The sequence below is a fragment of the Aquarana catesbeiana genome, linkage group LG13 (genome assembly GCF_042186555.1).
Source record: "Aquarana catesbeiana isolate 2022-GZ linkage group LG13, ASM4218655v1, whole genome shotgun sequence".
In the NCBI taxonomy this organism is placed as follows: Eukaryota; Metazoa; Chordata; class Amphibia; order Anura; family Ranidae; genus Aquarana; species Aquarana catesbeiana.
The window spans coordinates 79,684,487-79,706,515 of record NC_133336.1 but is presented as its reverse complement, the minus strand read 5'-3'; the positions used below and the strand labels follow the sequence as shown (position 1 = coordinate 79,706,515).

The following is a 22,029-nucleotide window of genomic DNA, read 5'->3' as shown; positions in this document are numbered from 1 at the left end:
CATAATACGATTCCCTGTACACTGTTGCTGGCTGCCTTACCACCTTTCACATATGTCAAATGTACAAGCTTTTTGGATGAGCCCATTTTTGTAGCTCTGTATGTACTTTTCAAAACTCTATAAAAAAAATGTGGGAAAAAAAGTATAAAAATATGTTTATATTAGAGTTTTCTCTTGGTCTTTTAGGCTACAGCCAACTGTTCACTATTCCCACTGGAGCAGTCAATATTCAAGTGAAGGAAATCACTCCTACAAGGAACTTTTTAGGTAAACTCAGAATGATCGTGAAAGTTTTAAACTGGAAATTACATTTTTAAAGGACAATGTTTTCCCCAAATTTTATTGCAAGAAGCATGAAAGTAAAATACATAACTCTTTATTGAGACATTAGTAGAAATCCAAGCACAGTGTGTACAACACATCTCTTTTGTTTATAAAAACATTGATTACTAAAGGCAAATAGGCTGTTTATGCTGCAAGGGAATTTGCCCCAGAGCCTAGTAAATGTGGGGAAATGTCAATCATGTGCGAGGAAAATAAAATAACAGAATTTTTCTTGGACAGGACTTGATGATGGAAGTCAGTAGAACTTCACCTCATTCATTAAATTCTGGGGCACATTTCCTAGAGTGAACAGCTTGTTTGACTTTAGTACATTGTGTGAGATAAATCTGTCCCAAAATAGTACGACAAATGTATGAGTTTTTCAAGCAAATTCTCACATAACTTATTTAACCATAAAATAATTGTTTTTCTCACAAAATGTGACCAAGGGATGGAGGTCGTATTCAGGAGGCCCTTAAGATATATGGCAAGATTTACTACTTAATATTGTTTTATCTGCAAAAACAGATATCCTATCCCTGTGCAAAAATGATATATCTTTTCTTGAAAAGAGTGAAGAAAGCTGACAATACTGTTAAGTTTTAATGTCATCTTTAGTGTATTTCTATCCTTACCTGTTCCAGTTTGGTAGTCAAGAGAGGAATTGAGCAGAAATCTCTCCTATGGAATCACAGGCATAAAACTCTTGCTCTATGAGTCTAAGTTTTAGGCTCCTATAGAGCTTTTCTCATGAGGACACGCAGTCCAATTTCACATCTTTCTACTGAATGGTTTTAATCCAAGACAGAATAGCATAATAGCACTCACTTTCACAGTAATCTGCATATAAGGACAATGACAGTGAAATGCTGACAATGTTGTTGGATACTAGCATTAATCAGCAACATAATATTATATAGAATTGATTTTTTAACGCAAGCTGTTTCCTTTAAAAATATGGCCAATTAATAATGAATCCTGCTAAATTAATCAAAATATATGGAACAAAACATATCAAAATTTGCTTATGAAAAAGGTTTGTACAGTATAATGTACATTTTATCTAATAGTTATATATTCTTCTTTTCAGCTGTAAAGAATGTACGTGGTGAGTATTACCTGAATGGACATTGGACCATTGAATACAGCCGAGCTCTGCACATAGGCAGCACCATCCTTCATTACTATCGAGGGTCAGAGGGAGACCTTGCACCTGAGGTCCTAACAGCCAGGGGACCAACTACTGAACCCCTGGTTATTGAGGTATGTCTGTTGGTGACAAATGAAGGAGAGACAAATCTTTCTTATTGTATATTACATCTTCAGTATGCATACTACTGCTGAGAAATATATCTATATCTTTTCAATTTAAAGCATTACTCTACTTTTGTTGAGAAAAAAACATTCCCCCCTGGGTGATCTATGTACATTGCAAGGATTATAACAACCTTTGTTGCAGATTCCTACCTTTTGTTATTCTGAAGAAATCCCTGTTTGTTCCTCTGTGCTGAGTGGGTCTAATGGGAGTGGTTTCATAATTATCAATCAGCTGTGGCAGCTGCAGGGCACTAATGAGGAAAGCTGCTGGGCCTGCATTCCTTTAGACATGTTCCTATTGGAAATATCTCACCAAAAATCACATTTTTGTTGCAGGGGATGCCTGAAATCTAACTTGTATCTTAGGCAGACTTCTGGGAAAATCGGTGAGCAAATCACACAAGCAGGAAATTATGTTTCTGGGGAGTGGTCAGCACACATTCTGTGTACAGAACAACTCCATGTAGCCATGTTGCATTGCATTTAGTTTTTTTCAAATATAACTTTATTAAACTTCAAGAAAGGGGAGAGCCCAAGTAAAACAGTAATAACATTCAGAAAGACGAGTTTGCAGCCTTGTGGAAATATATTACATCAAGCAAGGATGTATACAAGAGTAATTATTACATGCACAGACAATCTTTCATGTAGGTTCTCTGTCATCTCGTATTTTCTACTTGCGATATTGGTAACTTGTGCGATGTTGTCAGTCAGGAAATAGGGCTGCCCATTCTTGTTTTCCAGTTTTCCCTTTAACTAACAGTTACTGTGAGGGGGAGTAAAGGGTGTAGAGTAGGGCAGCTAGAAGGGAAAAAAGAGCGGTTGAGGGGGGTGAGGGTAGGAGGAGGGAAGAGGTTAGGTAGGGGTTGAGGGGTGGGGATGGTAGGGAGTGGGGGCTAGGTACAGCTATGGCTCTGGACAGCAGAGTCATTTCGTCACGTGTAAACTTTGAGGGCTCATGTCCCATATAGGGCTTTTCCCTCTTCTGAGAATATGAACATATTCCATAAATTCTTCTTTTCGTGTAAACCTTGTGTCTGTTTTGTGCTGTTGGAATTAGATCTTCCATTTTTTTGCTATCTTCCACTTTCCTCAGCCAAGTCGCAGTGGTTGGAGGATTTTGTTGTTTCCAGAGCAAGGGAATGCAGGATTTGGCAGCATTTAGAAGGTGTCGCAGAATAGACTTTTTATAGACTCTAGTGGGTATTGTCGATACATGCAGTAGGAAGAATGTTGGTTCGTTGGGGATCTGATAGTCTGTAAATTTTTGGGAGATAGTCCAGAACTCTGTCAGTTTAGGGCAGGCCCAGAAGATGTGTAAAATTGTCCCTATGTCTCTTTGGCATCTCCAGCAAAGATCTGATGTGTCAGGGAAGATGGCATGTAAACGACTAGGCATCAGATACCATCTCGTTAGTATTTTAAAATTGGTCTCCTGAATTTTGGTGCACAGTGATGCTTTGAGAGATGCATTGCATTTATAGAAAATTACAGCGGCTGCAGATTGAAAAGGAAAGGTAATTTGTAATAACATTCAATTACAATATGACTTGTATCACAATTGTACACACTATATTATTATATACGAAAGTGGAGTTACCCTTTAAACGTTGTAAGGGCTTGTGTATGTGTTTTGTTTTTGCTAGGCAATGTTGACTTTTGATTTTAATCGTATGGAGCCTTGTCCTCTTGTGTTCATTTCAATTGTATTTTTATTGGTATTTTGCTTAATGCAGCAAGTTGTGTTCCAGTGCACCTGATTTACTTTTTACCCCTGAATACAAGTCTGTGTAAGTGCAAACAAAAATAGCATTTTCAATGCAAGCCATTTTCCCTAGTAGCAGCTGCTTTGACATCTGTGTACACAAATTCTAAATGTGGCAATGTTTGCTACTGCCTTGTTTTACTTACCCCACTGAGTTCTTCAAAGAAGTTAATGTAGAATTTAATTCAGATGGCAAAAGCCCTGGCAGTGGACTAAGAACTCCAGTAGATGTTTCTAGCAACTGGGCTCCCAAAAAACTATAATCATCCTCCATGTTGATATTAAAATTTCAGTGTAATTATCCTTAGTCATTGGGCTAAATAACTGTTGTTAAATTCAGCTCATTGGACAAGAACCCAACCGTGGAATACAATATCAATACTACCTACCCAACCAGGAGGAAACAGACGACTACCAGTGGAGTTATGGCTCTTGGAGTGAATGCAGTGCAGAGTGTGGTGGAGGTAAGAGAATCTAGACAAGAAGAAATTATTTTTTTATTTTTCAGTGTTAGCCTTTTAATTATATATAGCCAATATCATAACATCCTGTCTTTGATTTTCTCATAGGTTACCAATCCCGCTTGGTGTTCTGCACAATAGACAATGAGGCGTACCCAGATTATATGTGTAGGGACAAACGAGCTCCACCAAGCAACCGAACCTGCAGCACTCAGCCATGTCCACAGACAAAAAGGTGAGATATACAGTATGGTAGACATGTGCAATTAGTTTTCATTACGAATTCATTTTTTAACAAATTTCGACAAATTCGTTAATTCGGAAACATCCGAATTAACGAAAACCCATTTAACTAATTTTTTCCGAAAATTTGTAAATTCGTACTTTCGTACATTCGTAAATTCGTACTTTCGTACATTCGTAAATTCGTACATTTGCACATTCGTACTTTCATAAATTCGTACATTCATAAATTCGTAAATCAGTAAATTAGTAAATTCCGAAATTCGGAAATCTGAAATAATAATTAACTAATAATAACTGAACTATTAATAACTATTAAATTGTAGGTATTGTAATTTCCTTTCAAATTTGGCTGTTAGTGAATGTAACAAATACAAATTTATCCGAAGTTACTAATTATCCGAAATAATGGATGCCGCATCCAAACGAATGAAACGTAATGAATTAATAATAATAAATAACAACAATAAAAATAAAAACTTTTTATTATTATTATTTAATATTAATTTGTTCCGTTACATTTGTTTAGATGCGGCATTCGTTATTTCGGATAATTCGTAACTTCGGATAAATTCATATTTGTTACGTTCACTAACAGCCAAATTTGAAAGGAAATTACAATACCTATAATTTAATAGTTAGTTACTATTTCAGATTTTCGAATTTTCGGATTTTTGAATTTTGAATTTCCAAATTTCCAAATTTACGAATTTTCTAATGTACGAATGTACAAATTTACAAATTTATGAATGTACAAATGTATGAATTTACAAATTTACTAATTGTGATCATAACGAATGATCCGAAAAACGAAAAAAAAAAACAAAAAACGAATGAAACGAAAATTAACAAATTTTTTGGCAGTGCACATATCTACAGTATGGTTTTGTTCTAATTTACATAATATAAATTCTGTTTATAAGCTTAGGCTTATCCATTATAATAATTGTTACATTTTTTGTTGATTTCCTTTATCTGTTTTACAGTTATTTCAAAGTACCACACATCTACAAATATCATATATTTGATATTTAGTATGCATATTGTATTTATGGATATTTTATTATGTCACCACTGCTATCTAGTGGTGTAGTACAGGGGAAGCAGATGTGACAGCTACCACTGGGCCCATGTCCCAACATAGGGATACAACCCTGACTTCAGTTATTGCCTCCCATCATTACATCAATGGAATTATTATCATGATAATTCGCTTTCCTATTAGATTATGGATATTTTGAGCCTATAAGGGGCTACATAAAACTCTAGACTTTTTCTTGGGCATGGTATTTGATACTTTTCTTTTCAACCAACAACCAAAACAATCCTTTTGCAGTCTTAGGCCTCTTTCATATGAACGATCCGTTCAGGTCCGCCTGTCAGTTTTTTAGGCGTACCTGAACGGACCCTTCATTGACCTCTATGGAGCGTCGGATGTCAGCGGTGACATGTCCGCTGACATCTGACCCGCTCCGATCCGAAAAAGTGTAACGGAGGAAAAACCTACTTTTCCGTTTTCGTATCGGGTGATGACGACTCTACGGTCCGTCATCATCCGATCCCCCATAGGGGAGAGCGGCACTCTGACAGGTCCATCGCTGCACAGTGTGCAGCGACAGACCTGTTATCTGCCTGCTCAGCGGGGATCCACGGAGCGATCCCCGCTGAGCAAGCGGATGTTCACGGGGCGGATCATCACGGATCCGTCCCGTGTGAAAGGACCCTTAAAGTAAAAGTTAAGGCATCAGAATAAAGACATAGCAACATAAAGAATCACAGGGATGTGCAAAATACACATTCCCTCATAAAAAATGATGTTGTATTTGTGAAAGTATCTTAAACAAATGTCATCTAAAACTAGGTCACATGATCCAAATGTCCTGTTTTAAAAGTAGCAGCCTATGAGCAGTATTCACTGGATTGGTACCATCTGACTTAGTGGAGTGAAAAAGCTAATATGGCACATTTGTTTATAGCTCCTAGTAGGCTGAAGGACCTAGTGCTGTAAAGGCACCCGATTTGGTTTACATTGAAAAAAAATAACTCATCTGTAAAGGCACAGGATTTTGCCTACTAAATGGAAAAATAGTAGAAGTATTGTATGATAATTTTAAAATGTGTCTCAAAAGGGGATCAAATGCATATCTTTACCATTAAAATTTCATTAGTCTATGTACCTAACAAGGTGGCTGACAAATCAAGCTGCCTGGATTGGCTCTACACACCTTTCTAGTGGTCACTAATTTTCAAGGGTATTATCCGATCCCCACTGAAATCAAAAGGCAGATCTATGTTTCAGAAATGTTGCAGAACATAGCCTAGAAAAACAGTCATTGGAAATGTAATATCAGATATATAAATATGTTAACCTGCAAAACAGTAATGCAACAGGAAAGGGGCATTAACTAGAGGTCCTTGCCAATGATTTTTTGACAAAGTAAATTTTGACTTCCACCTTAATAATTTCCTATTTCCTCATACTTGATTTGATTGTAGCCATATTAGTGCAATTGTGACAGAGAAAATTAAGTACTGTCCGTGATACTTTTTCTATTTGCACTAACATACAATTTTTCAGGACAAGCTTTCGGGGTATGTCCCCTTCTTCAAGGTCAGCTTGGACCTTGAAGAAGGGGACATACCCCGAAAGCTTGTCCTGAAAAATTGTATGTTAGTGCAAATAAAAAAAGTATCACGGACAGCACTCAATTTTCCCTATTTCCTCATGATACTGATATTTTGGTCAAATATTCCTCGTGACTCTGAGAATCTGATTTTCTTGTTCTTGGTCTTAAAGTGACACTAAAATCAGGTTTAAAAGAAAAGAAAACTATTGAAGTACTACAAACTCAAAAAAGTACCTTCTACCAGCCTTCCACAAATCTCCAAATTACTTTTGGTTTTGCTGCTGTGATCAGACTTCCTGTTAGTGGGTGGCTATGTTCATCCTTCATGTACCCATTGTATCTAGGAGCCACCCGATCTTGTCTGCTCCTGAGATGGACTAGGAACTATAGACTATGAGACTTGTAGTGTGCATAAAGCAGTGTATATGACTGACCATAGCTAACGTGCACAGTTTGTTTCAAACTAATGAAAGTGAGGGGGGAAGGCTAGGTTCGAAAGCTCATGAAGGACGTTTGAAGAAGACAGAAAAACACAATAACAAGTTATTTAAAAAAATATTTTTGGATATCGTCACTTTAAGGTCTTGCAGTGATTCGTACTACAATGATCTCTCTTTATTTGGATTTTACTTTTCCTTGTCCCTTACAATGGATCCCTGCTAAATTTAAATCATTCTTAAAAAATTGGATCTTTTTATTTTCGAGGTCCTTCTGAATCCAACTAATCTTAAATTTTATCAGTAAGTTTTCCTGTCTGCCACCTGGAGAAACTCTCACCACAGTGGACCACTACAACCTACTTTCTTTTCTTCTTCACCCAAAAAAAATAACCTGCACTGTAATGTAAATGTACATGTTTGTGCATACAATGCATTTATATGTGTTTATTCTGTGTAAAAGGATGTCTTACATATATCAGCCAACAATGTGGAGTCGAATAGTGAACACAAAAATGAACAGGTAAACGGGAGAAAAATGTTTTTGCTGGGTGCAGCTTTGCACTAACCTACTGACCTTTGCAGTGTCTTCTGAGGGATACTAAAACCTACAGTCTGTTGGTGACCAATGATTGAATTGCCTTGTGTTTTTCAAGCTTTGCTTTCACATGGAAGAATGTATGCTGTGTATACCAAAGAACAGCCAAACTTGAAAATAAAATGAACACCTTTCTTATTATCACCAACTATATTTTTTGCAGATCATTTGTGCATTAAATGATCCAGGGGGTTAATACAAATGTTGGGGAATATTGCCATCTGCCTGAGGTTTATAGATGAACATGGATCAACGTTTTTGTTGTTCCAACCTTCACATGGAATTATTTTATACATAGACTTAAAATACACACATACAATATTTAAGATTTCTTTGATTCCACATACTATCTCTTAAATACTCTCGTCAATTTCTGGCTCAATGCTGCCAGGCCAGTAAATTATTTTTTTATAAAAGCAGCAAAACACTGGCTGTAAAAAAATATTGGTTAAAGTTTTATATTCGTATTTACAATAATGAGCAAAATTGTAGTTCACACTGCAGAATTTAATTTGGATAAACTTTGTGCTTTATTCCATAGAAGTACTCCCCTGATAAAAAATAATTTACAAACAAATAATCTGTGTATAAAAAATGCAATCAAACATATTTAGAATGTTTAATGCACAACCAAAATGTCAAAAAAAAAATAATAATCAATAAAAAGTGTGTGTTGCTTCTTCTTGGGTTTTTACATTCTGGTGATTTTTGGAAGTGGGCCTGGTGCAGCGGGTGCTTAAAGCTTTAAGATCTTACATGTCTGGTGCAAAGATTTAAAGGACAAGTTCACCTTTTTTTTTCTTCTAAATGCCAACTCCCCTATGTACCAATATTGCATTCATGTACTATTTTTTGCAAAAAATTCAAAGCTTTCCATTAAATCTTCAGACACTTCACTTGTCCTCATCCATGTTTCCAAACGTATCCATTGCTTCTGCCTTACTTCCTGGTTGGACTAGAGGTCATGACACAGGAAGGAGTTGACCAGCTTACCTCATTAGCACACACCCTGCATCATCCACCCTCCTACCCACCCACCCACTCCCAGCTGTATGTTTTTTAAATGAAATGCAATCAATCAGTGATCACCTTTCTCACTAAATACACAATATACAATCAGATGGTATAGTGTATGGCCATCTTTAAACAAGTATATAGGAGGGAGTGGACAGAAACACTCATCACGTCTCTGCATAGCGGGAACTCGCATTCCCACAAGCGTTTTTTTTTTAGCGGGGGGGGGGGGGCGTTTTGGAGCATTTTCACACATAGGGCAGCCCATCCACCTGAATGGGCTGCCCTACACACAGCAATCGCCCCAAAGAAGATTCAGAACTATTTTTTAGAGCAGAGCTTGGTGCGTTTTTTGCTGCGATTTTTGGTGCAGGGCAATTCTGAAATGCAAGGAAATGCACAGGTGTGAATGGAGCCTCATTGTGTTAACGCACCATTTTCATTTTCAGGCCCCATTCACAGTGGGAGTGAATGTTTTGTGTCTTGTTTTTCCTTTGACACGCATAGGGCAGCCTGTTAATTTCAATTGGCTGCACTACATGTGGCTTATGGGACATTTTGGAGTTTTGTGGATTGCATGTTATTTACTGTGCGCTCTGCAGCATTTGCCACTTGTTTTTTCACATGGCAAAATGTGTGTTTGCTTCTGTGTTTGGTGTGCCGTTAACAATTAATGGCACTGAAAGCGCAACTTTCAGTAATAATTTTAGGTGTAAAAAAGATGGCCATACACTATACAATCTGATTGTACAATCTCCTTTAGATCTGATATCAATTATGTAGGTTAAGGGCCTGCCTGATTGGATACAGAGTGACTGGCTGGATAGGAGTTTCCTCCTATAATTTAAATTTGGTAAATCTAAAAGAGATTGTATAGGGTATGGCCACCAGTATACACCTAAAATTACCTAGTTGCACTTTCAGTGCCATTAATTGTTAACGGCACACCAAACACAGAAGCAAACACACATTTTGCCATGTGAAAAAACAAGTGGCAAATGCTGCAAAACGCACAGTAAAAAACACGTAACCCACAAAATTCCAAAATGTCCCATGAGCCACATGTAGTGCATCCCATTGAAATCAACGGGCTGCCCTATACGTGTCACAGGAAAAACGAGCCACAAAATGTGCGCTCCCACTATGCTAGATGTGAATGGGACCTGAAAGTGAAATTTGTGCGTTAACAAAGAACAATGAGGCTCCATTCACATCTGTGCGTTTCCTTGCATTTCAGAAATGCACTGCACCAAAAATCACAGTAAAAAACGCACTAAGCTCCACTCTAAAAAAAAAGTTCTGAAGCTTCTTTGGGCGATTGTTGCGTGTAGGTGTACGGCAGCTCATTCAGGTGGATGGGCTGCCCTATGTGTGATGAGTGAAAATGCTTAAACGCCCCCCCCCCCACTGAAAAAATAAATGCATGTGGGAATGCGAGTTCCCGCTATGCAGAGTTGTGAACGGAGCTTGACAGCTGAGTGTTTCTGTCCACTCTCTCCTATGTACTTGTATAAAGATGGCCATGCACTAGGCAATCTGATTGTATATTGTGCATTTAGTGAGAAGGGTGATCACTGATTGATTGTGGTTCATTTAAAAAACATGCAGCTGGGAATGGGTGGGTAGGTAGGAGGGTGGATGATGCAGGGTGTGTGCAAATGTGGTCAGCTGGTTAACTTCTTCTTGTGTCATGACCTCTAGTCCAACCAGGAAGTAAGGCAGAAGCAATGGATATGTTTGGAAACATGGATGAGGATAAGTGAAGTAAGTGCCTGCATATTTAATGGAAAGCTTTGATATTTTTGCAAAAAAAGTACATGAATTCTATATTGGTACATAGGGGAGTTGGAATTTAGAAAAAAAAAAGAGATAAACAAAGGTGAACTTATCTTTTAAAACTTTTCTTTTCCATATGCTGCATGTAATGTATTTGTTGAAAAAGAGCATTTTGCATTAAAGCAATCATATCTAATGAAGAATGCCACTGAGCACAACTGCCAACCATTTTGACCACAACCCTGTAATGTTTTATTGTGGACCTACAGTGAAAATGTAATATGCAGTTATTTTAAAGAACCCTAGGAAAAATTAAGTTTTTAAAATCTGATGGTACACAATGAGTTAGGTGCAAAGCGGTGTATGCCAACTAATGGTGCTTTTTTTTTTTTTTACAATTACAATTTACTGTATCACTGAGTAGTATAGCTATTGCTATATTTCTGGGGCTCTGACACACCAGCTAGGGGTGTCCTATAAAGCAGCTATAATTTCCTTTACAGCTGAACTTGCCCACCTCTCCTTTCCAATCACTAAACACTTTGCATTCTGTGAACCCATTCTCAAAATCCAAAGCTTTCTGTAAATGGGCAGGGGAGAGCAGGCACAGGCAGCAATGCTGCTGTGTAGGAGAGATGTAGCTCTCCTCTCAGAGCAAAAGCTATACTATTGGAGCTCAGTGAACCAGTAAATGATCAAGTCTAATCATTGGAGGAGAGCAGGCTGAATTCCCAGCATAGATAGAGAACTGACCACGTTGTGCTCTCCAGCTTAGTGTGGTCAGTTTTAAATAGGGAAGCAGAGGGACTGACCTGAATACCAGGGATTTCACACAAAAGAAACAATACAAAGAGAACAGGATAATTTTTCCTACAAGCATATGGTAAAGCAAGCACATATAAGGTATATGAAATGTTGGTATAACAAACACTTTAACTCCTTGTATATCAGCAGATTTTAAATTCTTATTTCTTTTTAATACTCAGTCTGCATATCATTAAAAGGCAAAAATGCTGCCAAAACCTTACCAGGTCTCTGTACTATGGGTAATCGGACCAGCATTCAGCCATGTGAGCCACTTAAAGGATACATGTCCTATGTGGTTAATATCTTAGTAGTTGTTAAGCAAGAAAGTAAATGTAATAAAATACAGACCCCCCCCAGCAGATAATTTACACATTTCTCTATTTAGGAAAATAAAAAACTGTAAGACCAAGTGTGTAGAAATGTGAAAGTCAGATCATAAAAAACTGAAATAAACACTAAAACTAAACTAAAAATAATTATACATTACATATAATCCTTTAGATTGAAATTCCAGATTTAAAATGAAATTGCCAGCAGAGCTCTTGAAGCCTGGTAAAGGTAGCTCATGGAATGATCAGCTTAATTGCCAGATGCTCTGTTTCAGACCTTCTGTAGGGTAAATACATTTATAAAATCCTCACGCTTTTCATATGACTTTCAGCTGGAAGATTAGTGAGTGGGGACCATGCACAGCCACTTGTGGTGGTGGCACTCAGACTCGGTCTGTGTACTGCATTTCCTATGAAGGCAGAGCCTCCCAACAAACGGTAAACGATGCAGAGTGCACTGCGTTTACAGAAAAGCCAGCCACCCAGCAGGTCTGCAATCTCCGAGCATGCGCTAAATGGAACACAGGGCAATGGACAACAGTGAGTGCCACCTTGCACATATTCTGATTATGCCTTTTTTAAAGAAAACCTGTAAGCAAAGAAATATAGCAGCTACAACAGCCCTCCAGGTTGTAAAGATGTAAGCTGATGTGGCGATGATTCCCATCCTCAATTAACTACTCATCATAATGCATCATTCATTTGAAACAAATATGAAGCTTTAAGGTACTGATATTGCTGGATGCATGTGTTATGAGTCAACAACCCAGCAAAGCAAGGATTCGGATTTAAGCCTCAGAGTTCACATATTCAGACGCAAGTTAGCAATGACATTTCTATATTTCCAGGCTGCCAGGTTCCCTATAAAGGCCTAGAAGCAGGAACAAGCATGCACATTAGCAAATCAGTGTCAACAAAACTCCTGATCTGCAAGATAGGCAGACAACTAACATCTTCAGAAAGTGAAATCCGCATTGCCACATTCTATTCTACTAGTCTAAGAGGAAATCCACATCTACAGTATATTTCTTTTTTTAGAATAACATAGCAAGTACATTTACAAGCAACATATGAATGTCTCCAATGCAGCAGAAGAATATCGATACATTGTTAATATGTAGGCTCACAACAGGGAACCTAGTTACAGATATTGCATATAGTAGATTTCTGACACTCCTTACCTGTTTATTCACTTTTGATATAGGCCTTGCCATTGCTTCCCCTGAGTAACAGCCATGCCATATATAATGTACATGAAAAGTCTAGGTGTTTTTTTTTTGTTTTTTTTAGCAGGCATAAGCTGATGTCTTCCCCAGGGGCTAAGGGGAATTTGCAATGGGCAGAGGGGCCCTTGTGGGGAGCAAAAGGAGAAGGAGGGAATAGAACAGAAAGAAGAAGAAAAAAAAAAGGGGCGATGGTGGAGTGGTGAAGAAAGGGCTGGGGGGAAGGGGAAGGAAGCGAGGGTAGAGTCCTAGGGTTAGATAGGGAGGATTGATAAAGGGGGGGGAGCATTAGGGGTGGAAAGGCTGAACTGTAATGATCCCACCTTTCCATGGGTGATTTCCAGACCCACTTGGGACAATATGCTTTGAATCTGGGTTATATCCAAGTCTGAATATGCAACCTTGAAAATGAATCAGACTAAGCTGGGGGACATTCAGTCTGTGACATTAGTGGATAGCATATCCTGATCTGTTGATTAATAATGGAAAGCAGTCCATAGATGCCATGGGGGAGATTTACTAAAGCTCGTGTACTCAGTATCGGGTGCAGCTGTGCATGGTAGCCAATCAGCTTCTAACCACGGCTCGTTCAATTAGGCTTTGGCAATAAAACCTGGAAGCTGATTGGTTTCTATGCAGAACTGCACCAGATTTTGCACTCTCCAGTTTTAGTAAATCACCCCCTATGTGTCTTTAAAACTCTCCTCTTGTGGTGGATAGAAGCAGTGAGATGATCCTCCATCAGGCGGATCTTGTTTATTTTGACAAGCCACATGGATATTGATGGAGGGGTAGTATGTTTCCACATTGCAGGGATGCAAGCATGAACTGCATTATGTAAAGCTGTCCATAGATGGATCAACATTTTATCCATCTATGACCGATCCAGTTCGAGAGCAGTATTGATTGACTGCTCAGAAACAGGCTTGCTGGAAAACTTTAGATCGATCTGCGCCGCAGCCTATTGGCTGATCAGTGTATTCTGACAGCAGAGGGGTCCAGTCTGACTCTTCTGCTGTCAGAATACAATGGCATAGCAGCAACGGCAATGTCAGTGTGGGGAGAATACAATGCTACAGCAGGGAGGATTAACGCATCTGCCTCCAATATGTGGTTGGGGGAATTGGTTCCGTTTATTCCGTTTAGCCCACTAGCAGAACAAAAGAGTTGAGCCATGTATGGCCAACTTAAGTGAACCGCAAAGAATGATTATTAGCGTGCTAGTGGTTCACTGAGGTGAGTTGTTGAATCAACTTCCGCAGCTCTCACCAGATAGCAGATTTTTTGGACAACTCCAAAAAAATGTGAAGAAGTGTACTGTATATTTATACCATTCTTTTGCTAGTCAAGAAATACATATTATGAATTCAACATTTTCAATCGCTTCTTGTGTCAATCTATATTACTGAAATATTTACATCTTTAAAATTTTCCTTTATTAAGTTTCACAAATTTGAGGGACAGGACAAAAAATACTTTTCAATATAGGTTTATATTTATATATACAGTATCTCACAAAAGTGAGTACACCCCTCACACTGACAAGATTGAAGAAATGACACTATGCTACAATGTAAAGTAGTGAGTGTACAGCTTGTATAACAGTGTAAATTTGCTGTCCCCTCAAAATTACTCAACACACAACCATTTATGTCTAAACCACTGGCAACAAATGTGAGCACACCCCTAAGTGAAAATGTCCAAATTGGGCTCAATTAGCCATTTTCCCTCCCCGGTGTCATGTGACTCGTTATTGTTAGAAGGTCTCAGGTATGAAAAAATTGGTGTTATCGCTCTCACTCTCTCATACTGGTCACTGGAAATTCAACATGACACCTCATTGCAAAGAACTCTCTGAGGATCTGAAAAAAAAATGTTGCTCTACATAAAGATGGCCTAGGCTATAAGAAGATTGCCAAGAACCTGAAATGGAGCTGCAGCATGGTGGCCAAGACCATACAGTGGTTTAACAGGACAGGTTCCACTCAGAACAGGCCTCACCATGGTCGACCAAGGAAGTTGAGTGCACGTGCTCAGCGTCATATCCACAGGTTGTCTTTGGGAAATAGACGTTTGAGTGCTGCCAGCATTGCAGCAGAGGTTGAAGGGGTGGGGGGCCAACCTGTCAATGCTAAGACCATACGCCACACACCACATGAAATTGGTCTGCATGGCTGTCGTCCCAGAAGGAAGCCTCTTCTAAAGATGATGCACAAGAAAGCCTGCAAACAGTTTAATGAAGACAAGCAGACTAAGGCCATGGATTACTGGAACCATATCCTGTGGTCTGATGCGACCAAGATAAACTTATTTGGTTCAGATGGTGTCAACCATGTGTGGCAGCAATCAGGTGAGGAGTACAAAGACAAGTGTGTCTTGCCTACAGTCAAGCATGGTGGTGGGAGTGTCATTTGGGGCTGCATGAGTGCTGCCGGCACTGGGGAGCTACAGTTCATTGAGAGAACCATGAATTCCAACATGTACTGTGACATACTGAAGCAGAGCATGATCTCCTCCCTTCAGAGACTGGGCCGCAGGGCAGTATTCCAACATAACGACCCCAAACACACCTCCAAAATGACCACTGCCTTGCTAAAGAAGCTGAGGGTAAAGGTGATGAATTGGCCAAGCATGTCTCCAGACCTAAACCCTATTGAGCATCTGTGGGGCATCTAAAACGGAAGGTGGAGGAGCACAAAGTCTCTAACATCCACCAGCTTGGTGATGTCGTGGAGGAGTGGAAGAGGACTCCAGTGGCAGCCTGTGAAGCTCTGGTGAACTCCATACCCAAGAGGGTTAAGACAGTGCTGGAAAATAATCATGGCCACACAAAATATTGACACTTTGGGCCCAATTTGGACATTTACACTTAGGGGTGTACTCACTTTTGTTGCAAGCGGTTTAGACATTAATGGCTGCGTGTTGAGTTATTTTGAGGGGATAACAAATTTACACTGTTATACAAGCTGTACACTCACTACTTTACATTGTAGCAAAGTGTCATTTCTTCAGTGTTGTCACATGAAAAGATATAATAAAATATTTACAAAAATGTGAGGGGTGTACTCACTCTTGTGAGATTCTGTATATGAATATATATACACATCTCATTATTGGAAAATAGCAGGACAAAAACATGATGTTGTCAATCTCAGTTCACTCTTTATAAGACTGTTGTTTAGGGTGTTCCATATCTTGAACTACAATGTTATAAAATGTAATGCTACACTTTATTTTTGTTATCTCTCTATTTACCTATCTCATTTTGTTTCTGTTATTAAAGCGGAGTTCCGGCCGAAATATGACTTTTAAGATAACAATACCCCTAGAATACTCATGCCTCGTGCAATGTAACAAAGGTATGCCCAGTTTTCTATTTGTGCAGCATTGTTTATTACTTTGCGAAGTTCCTGCACAACGCGGCCATCTCCAGTGTGGGAATCTGTAGCCACAGTGTCCTTCTTCCTGGATTCCAGCATGCACCTGCCGATCTTGCGCATGTGCAGTGTGGAGCAATCTTGGTCAGCTTGACATGGCACAGCCATGCCAAGCTGACCAAGATTTTCCATAGACGCCTATGTTAAATGTTACTGGAGCCGTGCAATGCCAAGCTAGCCAAGAATTTAAATAAACGCCATGCCAAGCTGCCCAAGATCTTCCAGGAGCCAATGCAAAACCGGAAATGATGTCTGCGGCCATGGCCCCCTAGAGGAGGAAGTGAAATTAGATATAGGCATAAATCAGGTAAGTGAACAGAAAAAAAAAAATTGCCAATTCATTTTAAGGATGCACATTAGTGCTGCATGGTGAGGAGTAAAAAAGGTGGGTGGAACTCCGCTTTAATTTTTTTTCTGAGTCATGATTTAGAAAAAAAAATAATCAGTATATATTGTTAAAAGTCAGGTATTGTCTTACAGTGCTCAACAGAATGTGGAGAAGGAATACAGAAACGAACAGTAACTTGCAGAACAGACACTGGTGCCATTGTTCAGGACACGGCTTGTATGCATCAGGTCAAACCATCAGACAGCCAGCTGTGCTATGGCGAAAACTGCGTTCAGGAAATTGGCTGGCACATTGGAGAGTGGGGCTTGGTACGAAACATTATCTTTATATATCACACACTTTTAGTATGCATTTGTGGTTTCAAATCTCAAGATGTAAATGTACTTACCTCGGTAGACTAAAATGTCAATCAGTTATTCAAACCTTTTCAGCAGACCAGTGTTTCCCAATCTGTGCACTACCACCCCATTGTTTAAAAAGCAGTTTTACTTTTAAAACTTCCTATTTGCATTAGCAGCTTAAATTATTATAGCCATGCCTTACCTGTAAAATTTTTCACCAAGATACCTTGACCACATTCCTCTTCCTGCTTCCCTGTAGGTTTCACGTGATCACATCTATATTTTCATTAACTAAGGCCAATTATCTGAATTATCTTAGACAGAAAATAGTTATTTTTAATATGTGTTGCTTTATAAGTGCAGTATCATAACTAACCTTTACTGTGAATTTTTTATTGAACAAGGCTGATTCTGTTTTAGGTAAATCCATAACCCCCCATGAGCAGTGGCAATGGAGCCTATAGAAAAAGTAGACGTATCCTGTTTGCTAGTTGGGATAATATGCTCTCTCTTGTAGTAATAACTGGTAGCTGACTCTACTTTGAGAAGATTTTGTCACAAGGTTGTCCTCACATAAAGTCCTGCTGAGTGACATGAACATGTATACCATTGGTAGTACACATTCAAAACCATTAGAAAAATTGCATAACACCTAAAACCGTTTAATTTAGTGTAAGCCCAGTGCTCAGTAAAGTAATGATCTTCTAGCTGGGTTGCAAATATTGGTGGTTGAAATGCCTGAAATTACCCTTTAATTCCTGAGAAGACACAGTGGTATCTGCTTGTACTGATTGCACATGTATTTTTAAAGCATTCATCTTGTGATTGCAATTATGCCTTTAGTTATTACTAATATGTATAACTTCCATTTTGTTATTTTGCAATTCAGTTACCTGACGGTGGATGCAATATTTTAGTATGTTAGGCCTGGATGGTTTGCTCATGTAATTTTCAAAGGTCTTACTGGCATCTACTATAGTCTGTATGTCATAACTGCCTCTGCTAACTCTTGGTGGGGTTGCATTTGTTTACTCTTAATTTTTTGACTATTAATACTTTTATAAATATCTACTGTGTATATATTCACTTTATAGTGTTCTAAAAGCTGCAATAATGGCATAAGAAAACGTCAAGTGGTTTGTGCTGACAATGACAGAAACTTTTATGAACCAGAGACTTGTGAATCCTATGAGCCAGAAAAACCATCTGTTATTGAGAGCTGTAATATGCAGCCTTGTTATCTCCCACAACGTAAGTTCAGCTTGTATTTGAGCTACTATACATGAGATATTCCTTGATAATAACAGACATAGAATTAAATCTGTGTGCCTTAACTCTATTAATTTGTTTTGCGTATTTCTAGGATGATTTTCTGATCATTCTTTGTCCTTGTTCTTACCTACAGTCAAAAGCTATGGCTTATGACTGAAAGAATAAGTTATAGGTGCTAGCAGTAGAAATGTGCAGAATTGCTTGGCTTACTTTTCATGACAATGTGAGGAGTGTTTTGCAGTCCAGGAACTTCTTGGGTAGAGCAGTCAGTGTTGAGGTGGATTGTGCATTTCTTTCAGATAATTATTGTTCAGTGACAATGGGAAAATCTCTAAAGAATGGAGCTGAACATGGATTACATCACAGTGAATACAAATTCAGAGTCTGGATCAGGAAGGTCCAATGGGGGTTTGCACTAGGCAAATTTACCTGTGAGGAGACCTTGGCATCCCTCAGGCCTGGAGCTATGGAAAGTGAAATCTTCAAAGACCCCCTCAGTCTGCTTCCTCCATAATCCTAATAAAATAAAGTGATCTGAAAATAGATTAATTTCAGTCTTATTTTGTTTGGTGTTGCTTTCGATAATACTGAGTCAGAAGGAATGTTTCCGTTTTGGGTGAATCCTAGCTTACTATAGTCTTCCAAGGATCCAATGTACCCCTAGCACCCCACTAGACATAGCCATCCAACTGCTGTGATCATTAGGAATCTGCTGTGTGAATGGACTAAAATTCTAGTAATAGCAATAAGTTCTAACTCTTGGAAGTTAAAAAAAAACCTAAAGAAAGCAAGTGAGTAATTCAACTTGTTAATTCAAGCTTGTCAGTGATTGATTCTCTAATAATTTACTTGCCATATTGGTTATTGTAGGTATTAAAGAATATGTAAAGGTTCATTTAAAAAAAAAAAAACAAAAAAAAAAACAAACATGTCATACTTACCTCCTCTGTGCAGTTGGTTTTGCACAGAGTGGCCCCGATCCTCCTCCTCTGGGGTCCCTCAGCGGTGCGCCTGGCTCCTCCTCTTCTCGAGTGCCCCATTGGAGAGCCACTCTCCCTCAGGGCACTTGTGCGTGTGCACTCCTGTGTCCTGCTGCTGCGTCCATTGACACAGACAGCAGGACTCGTCATTGGATTTGATTGACAGCAGAGGGAGCCAATGGCTGCGTTTCAATCAATCTATCCAATCAGGACCCGAGACACTGGCTGGAGCTGGTGTGCTCGTCCCCGTCGCTGGAAAGACTGGGTTCAGGTAAGTAAAAGGGGGGCTGCTGCATCACAGGAGGTTTTTCACCTTAATGCATAGAATGCATTAAGGTGAAAAACCTTGAGGATTTACAACCCCTTTAAGCACATTGACTATCTTCAAATTTTGATATACTATGTAAGACTGGACAATTAATCGATTGCAAAAAGTATATATATATATATATATATACATACACACATGATTTTTTTCTTTGGATAGAGTAGATAACAACAGTTTCACTAGACAGGAGTTAAGTGTACGTCCAATAGAAACTGTTTTTATTTTAATATAGAGTCGATTGCCCTGTTGCAGATGTTTCCCACTTCCTGTTTAATAAAACTGCTATCACCTGATAATAACGAGGGGTGAGTGGGATGCCTTTCTGGCATCACAACCCCAGATAGCAGTAAAAACCTACACAATTTCTAACCTTTCCCCAATCTTTTTGACTATACACATATACTTAAGGTAAAACAATGAGAGCCAGGCAACCCATCACATGCTTACAATAGAGCTTTGCCTTTCATAAGCATATTTCTGCTCCATATACTCTGTCATACTTTCCTATATTAATTTAATGAGAGTTGGACACTGAAGCTGGCCATAAATGTGACAAACTTTAGTCTATTTCAACTACTTTTGAGCCACTGGGAATCACAAGTAAAATTGCTAGTAATTGCAAGAAGCTAAGCAATCTACCATGCATGAGTTTGATCAACCACTAGAATTTGGTTGTTTGTAAAGTTGAAGGTTGATAGTAAAGATGAAACTGGGAAATAAATTGACCAAAAATGTTAAAATAAAATGATGGCAATGTCACGGAAAGCAATCATATTTTTCTGCCTGGTTCAAACAGGGTAATTTTGATCTCTTTTTCTTGTGATCAATTGAAACCACCAACCTATGTCTTTGATTGTTTTGAGATTTCAACAAAAAATGGAAATTATAGTACAATCTCTCCATCAAATTTCTATGTGTAAAGTCAGCTCAAAACTTACAGGTGGTGGTGGTTGTTATTTTCTTGCACAATAATTATAATGTGTTCTCTGTTTATAGAGGTTCCCAGTATGCAAGATACCTGGGGATATGATAACTCAGATCAATTTGTATTAACGCGATACAAGCAGGACTATCCAAGTAAGTGCTTGCATATTTATTTATTTTTTTTTAATCAAGAAAGATTTTAATAAACAATAAAGGCACTGATATCAGAGTTTACAACAATTACAAGATAGTCATTTAGGTTCCTTAGTCATCATTAGAAAACTTTCCGTATAACATTAAACAAGCACAGTAATGTGAAACTTACAATAGGTTCATTCTCAATTAATCACCACATCTTCTAACCAAAGTATGGTAGAATTCACACTTTATAGGAGTTTAACTCAACCCACAAGTAGCCTATCCATCACCAGTTCTAGTGGGCTCAGGCCTGGGGTATCCAACCATGGACCCCAAAGATTTTCAAATTTGCGACAGTGTCCCCTGTGTTGGTAGATGTACTTCTCTAGTCTAAGGGTTTCACCCAATGTACCCATTCTTTATGAGAATGAGAATCAGCAGACTTCCAATATTGAAGCACCACTCTTCGGGCTTGAAAAAGGGCTCTAGCTACTGCTTCTCTAATAGGGATATCTAGTTGGGAGTCATATAAGATGCCCAGAAGGCATGGTTTAGGGTCAAGCGGGATAGAATTCTAAAATACAGCATTTATTGTATTCACTACTCCCACCCAATAGATATTTGGGACAGATTAAATGGATCAGGTCCCCATGATCCCTGGAGGATTTGCTGCAAGTGGGAGTATCTAATATGCCCATTTTGTGTAGCCTAACTGGGGTAAGATGCACCCATAAGAGTATATATAATTGCATGAGCCTCTGTGTCACATTGAGGGAGCATTGGGGTACAGCCTGAAACGCCTCCTCCCACTGGTCTGCTTCAAAGGAGCTTGCATATTTTTTAGCTTTAGTTCCTCTGCTTTACCTCATACCCTGGAACTCCTCTTATTTAGCACATCTATTGGAAGCCTGGGAAATCACTTTTTTTACTTATGCAAATAATTCCATGTAAGAATTGTTATGAGCTGATTGAATATCTATCTTTACAGCCCGCCCTCCAGAAACAAATGACAATTTTCTTCCCACCAATGATTGCAGGAGAACAAGGTATGCACAAAATCATAAACTTATATTAACTTTTGTCCATATCAGCATCTGAACTTTTCTAATTAATAGTTCAATGACATATAACAATCAGTACGATATGGATATACTGTTATGCTATCTGGACAGTGAATGATAAACTTTGAGTAGTTACTATAGGTTAAGTTAAATTCCAGGTTTAAAAAAAAATACTAACCTACTCTCTGGTTTATTGATGGCCAGTGTCATTCAACCCACTTCCTGTGAGCCATGGCCAACATGGACACACCCTCTGAGGTGTGTCACCATGTCAGCCT

The 22,029-nt window shown here is 38.6% G+C and overlaps 1 protein-coding gene across 4 annotated transcripts in view; it reads left to right on the top strand.

Moving 5' to 3' along the window:
- The window catches only part of PAPLN (papilin, proteoglycan like sulfated glycoprotein), a 208,906-nt gene that overhangs the window by 146,250 nt on the left and 40,627 nt on the right, over window positions 1-22,029 (top strand). For 3 of the 4 annotated variants that reach the window (XM_073608654.1, XM_073608653.1, XM_073608655.1), the window contains 10 exons: window positions 187-267; window positions 1,415-1,587; window positions 3,747-3,870; window positions 3,976-4,102; window positions 7,638-7,697; window positions 12,031-12,238; window positions 16,839-17,015; window positions 18,143-18,299; window positions 20,625-20,705; window positions 21,679-21,736. In XM_073608654.1, coding sequence (XP_073464755.1) covers window positions 187-267; window positions 1,415-1,587; window positions 3,747-3,870; window positions 3,976-4,102; window positions 7,638-7,697; window positions 12,031-12,238; window positions 16,839-17,015; window positions 18,143-18,299; window positions 20,625-20,705; window positions 21,679-21,736 — 1,246 coding nt within the window. The remainder of the gene's footprint in view (window positions 1-186; window positions 268-1,414; window positions 1,588-3,746; window positions 3,871-3,975; window positions 4,103-7,637; window positions 7,698-12,030; window positions 12,239-16,838; window positions 17,016-18,142; window positions 18,300-20,624; window positions 20,706-21,678; window positions 21,737-22,029) is intronic. The other variant, XM_073608656.1, reaches the window with a different exon arrangement.